The sequence below is a fragment of the Cebus imitator genome, unplaced genomic scaffold (assembly GCF_001604975.1).
Source record: "Cebus imitator isolate Cc_AM_T3 unplaced genomic scaffold, Cebus_imitator-1.0 Scaffold85, whole genome shotgun sequence".
Lineage (NCBI taxonomy): Eukaryota > Metazoa > Chordata > Mammalia > Primates > Cebidae > Cebus > Cebus imitator.
The window spans coordinates 4,410,369-4,420,139 of NW_016107400.1; the positions used below are offsets into that span (position 1 = coordinate 4,410,369).

Sequence of the window (9,771 nt, forward strand, 5' to 3'; positions counted from 1 at the left end):
AATCGCCATACTGTCTTCCACAATGGTTGAACTAATTTACACTCTCACCAACAGTGTAAATGCATTTCTATTTCTCCACATCCTCTCCAGCATCTGCTGTTTCCAGACTTTTTAATGATCCCCATTCTAACTGACGTGAGATGGTATCTCAATGTGGTTTTGATCTGCATTTCTCTAATGACCAGTAATGATGAGCTTTTTTTCATATGTTTGTTGGCTGCATAAATGTCTTCTTTTGAGAAGTGTCTGTTCATATGCTTTGCTCACTTTTTGATGGGGTTGTTTGTTTTTTTCTTGTAAATTTGTTTAAGTTCTTTGTAGATCCTGGATATTAGCCCTTTGTCAGATGGATAGATTGCAAAGATTTTCTTCCATTCTGTATGTTGCCTGTTGATTCTAACGATAGTTTCTTTTGCTGTGCAGAAGCTCCTTCATTTAATTAGATCCCACTTGTCTATTTTGACTTTTGTTGCCATTGCTTTCAATGTTTTAGTCATGAAGTCTTTGCCTATGCCTATGTCCTGAATGGTATTGCCTAGGTTTTCTTCTAGGGTTTTTATGGTTTTAGGTCTTAGGTTTAAGTCTTTAATCCATCTGGAGTTAATTTTTGTGTAAGGTGTAAGGAAGGGATCCACTTTCAGCTTTCTGCATATGGCTAGCCAGTTTTCCCAATACCATTTATTAAATAGGGAATCCTTTCCCCATTGCTTATTTTTGTCAGGTATGTCAAAGATCCAATTGTTGCAGACGTGTGGCGTTATTTCTGAGGCCTCTATTCTGTTCCATTGGTCTATATATCTGTACTGGTACCACTAACATGCTGTTTTTGTTACTGTAGCCTTGTAATATAGTTTGAAGTCAGGTAGTGTGATGCTTCCAGCTTTGTTCTTTTTGCTTAGGATTGTCTTGGCTATGCAGGCTATTTTTGTGGTTCCACGTGACATTTAAAGTAGTTTTTTCCAATTCTGTGAAGACAGTCAATGGCACTTTGATGGGGATAGCATTGAACCTAAAAATTACTTTGGGCAGTATGGCCATTTTCATGATATTGATTCTTCCTAACCATGAGCATGGAATGTTTTTCCATTTGTTTGTATTCTCTGTTATTTCCTTAGGCAGTTGTTTATAGTTCTCCTTGAGGAGGTGATTCACATCCCTTGTAAGTTGTATTTCTAGGTATTTTATTCTCTTTGTAGCAGTTGTGAATGGGAGTTCACTCATGATTTGGCTCTCTGTTTGTTATTGATGTATAGGAATGTTTGTGATTTTTGCACATTGATTGTGTATCCTGAGACTTTGCTGAAGTTGCTTATCAGCTTAAGGAGATTTTGGGCTGAGACAATGGGATTTTCTAAATATACAATAATGTCATCTGCAAACAGAGATAATTTGACTTCCTCTTTTCCTAATTGAATACGCTTTATTTCTTTCTCTTGCCTGATTGCCCTGGCCAGAACTTCCAATACTATGTTGAATAGCAGTGGTGAGAGAGGACATTCTTGTCTTGTTCCAGTATTCCAAGGGAATGCTTCCAGTTTTTTCCCATTCAATATGATATTGGCTGTGGGTTTGTCATAAATAGCTCTTATTATTTTGAGATATGTTTTATCAATATCTAGTTTATTGAAAGTTTTTAGCATGAAGCTGTGTTGAATTTTGTCAAAGGCCTTTTCTGCATCTATTGAGATAATCGTGGTTTTTGTCATTGGTTCTGTTTATGTGATGGATTATGTTTATTTATCTGCATATGTTGAACCAGCCTTGCATCCCAGATATGAAGCTGACTTGATTGTGGTGGATAAGCTTTTTGATGTGCTGCTGGATTCAGTTTGCCAGTATTTTATTGAGGATTTTCACATCAATGTTAATCAGAAATATTGGCCTGAAATTTTCTTTTTTTGTTGTGTCTCTGCCAGGTTTTGGTATTAGGATGGTGCTGGCCTCATAAAATGAGTTAGGGAGGATTCCCCCTTTTTGTATTGTTCAGAATAGTTTCAGAAGGAATGGTACCAGCTCCTCTTTGTACCTTTGGTAGAATTTGGCTGTGAATCATTCTGTTTCAGAACTTGTTATTGGTCTATTCAGGGATTCAATTTCTGCCTGGTTTAGCCTTGGGAGGGTGTATGTGTCTAGGAATTTATCCATTTCTTCTAGATTTTCTAGTTTATTTGCATATAGGTGTTCATAGCATTCTTTGATGGTAGTTTGTATTCCTGTGGGATCTGTGGTGATATCCCCTTTATCATTTTTTATTGCATCTATTTGATTCTCCTCTTTTCTTTTTTTATTAGTCAGGCTAGCAGTCTGTTTTGTTGATCTTTTCAAAAAACTAGCTCCTGGATTCATTGATTTTTTGAAGGGTTTTTTGTGTCTCTATCTCCTTCGATTCTGCTCTGATCTTAGTTATTTCTTGTCTTCTGCCAGCTTTTGAATTTGTTTGCTCTTGTTTCTCTAGTTCATTTAATTGTGATATTAGGGTGTTGGTTTTAGATCTTCCCTGCTTTCTCTTGTGGGCATTTATTGCTATATATTTCCCTCTACATACTGCTTTAAATGTGTCACAGAGATTCTGGTACATTATGTGTTCGTTCTCATTGGTTTCAAAGAACATCTTTATTTCTGTCTTAATTTAGCTATTTACCCAGTAGTCAATCAGGAGCAGGTTGTTCAGTTTCCATGTAGTTGTGCTGTTTTGGGTAAGTTTCTTAATCCTGAGTTAATTTGATTGCACTGTGGTTTGAGAGACTGTTTGTTATGATTTCCGTTCTTTTGCATTTGCTGAGGAGTGTTTTACTTCCAGTTACGTGGTCAATTTTAGAATAAGTGTCACATGTGCTAAGAAGAATGTATATTCTGTTGATTTGGGGTGAAGACTTCTATAGATGTCTATTAGGTCCACTTGGTCCAGAGCTGAGTTCAAGTCCTGGATATCCTTGTTAACTTTCTGTCTCATTGATCTGTCTAATATTGACAGTGGGGTGTTAAAGTCTCCCACTATTATTGTGTGAGAGTCTAAGTCTCTTTGTAAGTCTCTAAGAGCTTGCTTTATGAATCTGAGTGCTCCTGTATTGGGTGCATATATATTTAGGATAGTTAGCTCTTCTTGTTGCATTGATCCCTTTACCATTATATAATGTCCTTCTTTGTCTCTTTTGATCTTTGTTGGTTTAAAGTCTGTTTTATCAGAGACTAGGATTGCAACCCTTGCTCTTTTTTTTTTTGCTTTCCATTTTCTTGGTGAATATTCTTCCATCCCTTTATTTTGAGCCTATGTGTGATGGGTCTCCTGAATACAGCACACTGATGGGTCTTGACTCTTTATCCAATTTGCCAGTCTGTGTCTTTTAATTGGGGCATTTAGCCCATTTACATGTAGGGTTAATACTGTTATATGTGAATTTGATCCTGTCATTATGATGCTAGCTGGTTATTTTCCCTGTTAGTTGATGCAGTTTCTTCATAGCATCAATGGTCTTTACAATTTGGTATGTTTTTGCAGTAGCTGGTATTGACTGTTCCTTTCCATGTTTAGTGCTTCCTTCAGGAGCTCTTGTAAGGCAAGTCTGGTGGTGACAAAATCTCTAAGCAATTGCTTCTTCATAAAGGATCTTATTTCTCCTTCACTTATGAACTTTAGTTTGGCTGGATATTAAATTCTGGGTTGAAAATTCTTTTCTTTAAGAATGTTGAATATTGGCCCCTACCCTCTTCTGGCTTGTAGGGTTTCTGCTTAGAGAACCACTGTTAGTCTGATGGACTTCCCTTTGTGGATAACCTGACCTTTCTCTCTGGTTGCCCTTAACATTTTCCCTTCATTTCAATCTTGGCGAATCTGATGATTATGTGTCTTGGTGTTGCTCTTCTTGAGGAGTATTTTTGTGGTGTTCTCTGTATTTCCTGAATTTGAGTGTTGGCCTGCCTTGCTAGGTTGGGGAAGTTCTCCTGGATAATATCCTGAAGAATATTTTCCAACTTCATTCCATTCCCCCCATCACTTCGAGGTACACCAATAAAATGTGGATTTGTTCTTTTCACATAGTTCCATATTTCTTGGAGGCTTTGTTCATTTCTTTTTACTCTTTTTTCTCTAATCTTGTCTTCTTGCTTTATTTCATTGAGTTGATCTTCAACCTCTGAAATCCTTTCTTCTGTTTGATTGATTTGGCTATTGATACTTGTGTATGCTTCATGAAGTTCTTGTGCTGTGTTTTTCAGCTCCATCATGTCATTTATGTTCTTCTCCAAACTCGTTATTCTAGTTAGCAGTTCGTCTAATCTTTTTTCAAGGTTCCTGGCTTCCTTGCATTGAACATGCTCCCTTAGCTCAGAGGAGTTTGTTATTACCCACTTTCTGAAGCCTACTTCTGTCAATTTGTCAAACTCATTCTCTATCCAGTTTTGTTCCCTTGATGGCAAGGAGTTGTGATCCTTTGGAGAAGAAGAAGCTTTCTGTTTTCGGAATTTCAGGCTTTTTGTGCTGATTTCTTCCCATCTTTGTAGATTTGTCTACCTTTGGTCTTTGATGTTGGTGACCTTCGGATGGGGTCTCTGAGTGGACATGCTTTCTGTTGATGTTGATACTGTTCCTTTCTGTTTGTTAGTTTTCCTTCTAACAGTCAGGACCTTCTGCTGCAGGTCTGCTGGAGTTTGCTGGAGCTCCATTCCAGACCCTGTTCGCCTGGTTATCACCAGCAGAGGCTGCAGAACAGCAAAGATTGCTGCCTGTTCCATTCTCTGGAGCTTCATCCCAGAGGGGCACCTGCCAGATGCCAGCCCAAACTCTCCTGTATGAGGTGTCTGTTGGCCCCTACTGGGAGGTATCTTCCAGTCAGGATACACAGGGGTCAGTGGCCCACTTGAAGAGGCAGTCTGTCCCTTATCAGAGCTCGAATGCTGTGCTGGGAGATCGCTGCTCTCTTCAGAGCTGTCGGGCAGGGACGTTTAAATCTGCTGAAGCTGCACCCACAGCTGGCCCTTCCCCAAGGTGGTCTGTCCCAGGGAGATGGGGTTTTATCTATAAGTCCCTGACTGGGGCTGCTGCTTTTTTTTCAGAGATGCCCTGCCCAGAGAGGAGGAATCTAGAGAGGCAGTCTGGCCACAGTGGCCTTGCTGAGCTGAGGTGGGCTTCACCCAGTACGAACTTCCCAGTGGCTTTGTTTACAGTATGGGGGTAAAACAGCCTACTCAAGCCTAAGCAATGGTGGATGCCCATCCCCCCACCAAACTTAAGCATCCCAGGTTGACTTTAGATTGCTGTGTTGGCCACAAAAATTTCAAGCCAGTGGATCTTAGCTTGCTGGGCTTCATGGGAGTGGGATCTGCCAAGCCAGATCACTTGGCTTCTTGGTGTCAGCGCCCTTTCCAGGAGTGTGAATGGTTCTGTCTCACTGGCATTCCAGGTACCACTGGGGTATGGAAAAAAAAAAAAAAAACTCCCGCAGCTAGCTCACTGTCTGCCCAAATGGCCACCCAGTCTTGTTCTTGAATCACAGGGCTCTGGTGGCATAGGCACCAGAGGGAATCTCCTGGTCTGCAGGTTGTGAAGACTGTGGGAAAATTGCAGTATCTGGGCTGGAGTGCACCATTCCTCCCGGTACAATCTCTCACAGTTTCCCTTGGCTAGGAGAGGAAATCCCCTGACCCCTTGTGCTTCCCAAGTGAGGCAATGCCTCACCCTGCTTCAGCTCACCCTCCATGGGCTGTATCCACTTTCCAACCAGTCCCAGTGAGATGAACCAGGTACCTCAGTTGGAAATGCAGAAATCACCCGCCTTCTGCATCGGTCTCACTGGGAGCTGCAGACCAGAGCTGTTTCTTCTATTCAGCCATCTTGACAGCAAATCCGTAGTTGCATGTTTTGAAGAAATGGTCTATTTCAAATAACTGTTGAATTCATGTGTTGTATTAGAGTTCTTTAGAAAAGCAGAACCAACATGAGTGTGTGTGTGTGTGTGTGTGTGTGTGTGTGTGTGTGTGTGTGTAAAGAGAGAGAGAGAAATGTATAAAGAAAAGATTTATTAGAGGAATTGGCTCATGTGATTATGGAGGCCAAGAAGTCCCATAATATGCTGTATGCAAGCTGCATACCCAGGAAAGCCAGTAATTCAGTCTGAGGCCAAAGGCCTGAGAACCAAGGTGACCACTGGTGTTAAGTCCCAGAGTCCAAAAGTCTGAGAATCAGGATTGCTAATGTCTAAGGGCAGAAGAAAATAGGTGGCACATTTTCTCTCATGAAGAGAAAGAAAATTGCCCTTTTTTCATGCTTTTGTTCTATTTGGTCCCTTAGTGGATTAGATGATGGCCACACACATTGATGAGGCTCTTTAGTCAGTCTGCTGATTCAAATTCTAATCTCATCTGGAAACACCCTCTCAGACATACCCAGATATAATGTCTTACCAACTATCTGGGTATCCCTCAACCCAGTCAAGTTGACACATAAAATTAACCATCATATTTGTGTAGAGTTGGTCATAGAATTCCTTTATTATCCTTTTTATGTCTGCATGATGGGTAGTGATGTTCTGTTTCATTCCTAACGTTGGTAATATGTGTCTTCTCTCTTATTTTCCATCCACTGCTTTTTTGTCTGGGTATTCTAATCACTTGTCTGCCAGTGCCCTAATCTACATTTTATTTGTGTTCAACCTACTGTATAGTTAAGTATTAACTTCTTTTTTTTTGAGACGGTGTCTCACTCTGTCACCAGGCTGGAGTGCAGTGGCATGATCTCGACTCACTGTAACCTCTGAGTTCAAGTGATTCTCCTGCATTAGCCTCCTGAGTAGCCGGGACTACAGGCACATACCACTCTGCCCAGTTAATTTTTGTATTTTTAGTAGAGATGGGGTTTCACCATGTTGGCCAGAATGGCCTTGATCTCTTGACCTCATGATCACTGCCTTGGCCTCCCAAAGTGCTGGGATTATAGGTGTGAGCCACTGTATTAACTTCTTAATTGTAATTAATGCGTTTTTCAATTCAATATCAACATTTGATTATTTCTGTGGACTCTAGTTCTCTGGTAAATTCTCTATGTTTACTAACTGGCCCATCAGTGAATCCGTTTCTATTGTCTGTACCTTCTCTTGGTTCTGTTTCTTAGTATAATGGATACTGCACTTTTTCTTGGTTCTGTTTCTTAGTATAATTGATAATTTCTTAATTCAATGCCTGATATCGAGTATGAAAATTATCAAGATTATCTTCTCCAGAGGAGATTCGGTTTTACTTCTGGCAGGCAGTAAGATTAAGGAAAGATCTAAATCCAGTCATGGATTGAAGTAATTTGAGGCTGGGTTGAAATTTTTATAAGAATGTGTGTGTTATTACGCTGGGCATGGTGGCAAGGGTTTGTAGCCCCAAATACCTGGGAGACTTAGGAGGGAGAGTCACACAACCCCAGGAGTTTGAGGCGGTAGTGCACTATTATCATGACTGTGAATATTTCCCACTGTACTCCAGCCTGGGAAACACAGTGAGACTGATCTCTTAAAGAAAGAATTGGTCCATTTCTTACTCTTTCTGTGAGGGTATCACCCTTCTTGAGCCCACAGGGAGCCTGAGGATTTACTGAGATACCTCTACCATTTACAAATCCATAAAGGCCTCAAAGAAAAAAAAATGTAGAATGTTGGACTCTTCTTAGAGCATTCCCATTCTTCTCAAATGTTGATACAGTACTTTTCCTAGCTCTCTAACATCCTTAATGAAGTGATATTTTTTAATGTTTTTAATGTTTTTAGTTAGCTTCTATGCTTTCCAGAGGAAGGCTTTGTCTGCTGTAAGATTAGCAAAGCTATAAGTGAAAACACTCATAAATCAGTTTAAGATAGGTAAGTAAGCTGAGAGGGTCTATGTTTGCTCAGAGAAGTAGTAGTTTACTTTATAGGCTATAAAGTGAGACAGGAATGTAATGATGGAGTAAAGTGCTGGAGGCAACAGCAAATGTTTGAAGTAGTCATTATGGGATAATTGAAGGGGACGAGTAGCAAAATTATTTGTTCCTCTTCCCTGGCATATATTATAGGTGATCTGTATTGTGGACACACTGACCAATACTGTTTTCTCATCTAGGTGACCTACTGAGGTACTTGAGGGAAACAAAAGATTGTATTCGTTTATGTATCGTTGCACTTTCTATTGAGTCAAAGCCAAACATAGTAGTACTTACTGCTCTGTTCAACAATGAAGCATATCATTCACCATCTGCGGCTCTTGCAGTGTTAGACAACATTCTTTTCAAGTCACTTTCTGGGGCCGATGCTTCCTTAACAGTCTCCAATAAACCTCAGCCACCCCCTGATGGTAAAGACAATGAAAAGTATGTTATTCTTTTCATTAGAATTCAGTTTTATTCTTTAAATACATTCTTTCCACCGTATCTGATTACATTTATATGATTAAAAATAGCTATTGATTGAAATCTGTATTTTCTGCTATGTTGATTTTCTGATATGTCTTCTTTCGTAGGCCTATAAATGGACAACAATTGGCCTTAGCTTTACAATTTGGCATGGCTCTTCTGATCAGTGGCTATTGTCTCCTGACAGTGACTGAGAGAACCACTAAGACAAAGCACATTCAGTTTGTGAGTGGCGTCTCTGTCATTGTGTACTGGCTTTCTGCCCTATTGTGGGATTTCATCGTCTTCTTTGCTTCCTGTTTCTTAATAATGGTGAGTGTGAAGTAAAGTTTCTTGAGGGCTCATGGAAAATTCCTATTCTAATGGTTATGAAACTTAGCTCTTGTTAATAAACCATCCTTGCTTATTAACTTGGGAAACACATTGCAAAACTCTCATGGTAGAAACTTTACCATATTATTAATTTAAAAAGTAACTTCTTTACATAAAAATAGAGATATAGACTAATGGAAAAAAAAGAGTACCAAAATAACCTCATGCGTTTACCATCAGTTAATTTTTTACAAAAGGTGACAAGAACACAAAATGGGGAAAGAACAGTCTCTTGAATACATTGTGTTGAAAATTCTGAATATCCACATGCAAAAGAATCCATTTAGACCATTATTTTATGCCATATGCAGATATCAACTTAAAATATAATAAAGACTTATATGTAAGTCCTGAAGCTATAAAGCTACTAGAAGAAAACATATGGGAAACATTACTTTTTTATGACCCCAAAAGCACAGGCAACAAAAGCAAAAATAGACAGTTGGGATTACATCAAACTAAAAACCTTCTGCACAGCAAAGGAAACAATCAGTAGAGTCAAGAGAAAAATCTACAGAATGGGAGGAAATATTTATAAATCATACATCTTAAAAGGGGTTAATATCCAAAATATATAAGGAACTCTTTCAACTCAATAGCAAAAAATAATAACCTAATTCAAAAGTGGGCTAAGGAATTGAATAGATTTTCTCAGAAGACATAAATTTTCAACAGGTATATGAACATTTGCTCAATTTTCCTAGTTAACAGGGAAATGCAAATCAAAACCATGAGATAATCACCTCACACCTATTAGGATGACTTTTTCTTAAAAAGATTTTTAAAAAGATAACTATTATTGGTAAAGTTTGTACAAATTGGAACCCTTGCCAACTGTTGGTGGAAATGCAAAATGGTGCCCCTACTATAAAAAACAATGTGGAGGTTCCTCAAAATATTAAAAATAGAACTACTATATTATCAAACAACCCCATTTCTGGGTATTTATCAAAAAGAGTTCAAATCAGGATTTCAAAGATCTACCATCACTTCTATGTTCACTGAACGCTACTCACAATAACTAAATGCTAAAA

The 9,771-nt window shown here is 39.0% G+C and overlaps 1 protein-coding gene across 1 annotated transcript in view; it reads left to right on the forward strand.

The window, feature by feature from the left end:
• The window catches only part of LOC108308392 (ATP-binding cassette sub-family A member 3-like), a 154,478-nt gene that overhangs the window by 85,712 nt on the left and 58,995 nt on the right, over nt 1-9,771 (forward strand). The window contains exons 18-19 of the mRNA XM_017534180.2: nt 8,077-8,323; nt 8,473-8,681. Coding sequence (XP_017389669.1) covers nt 8,077-8,323; nt 8,473-8,681 — 456 coding nt within the window. The remainder of the gene's footprint in view (nt 1-8,076; nt 8,324-8,472; nt 8,682-9,771) is intronic.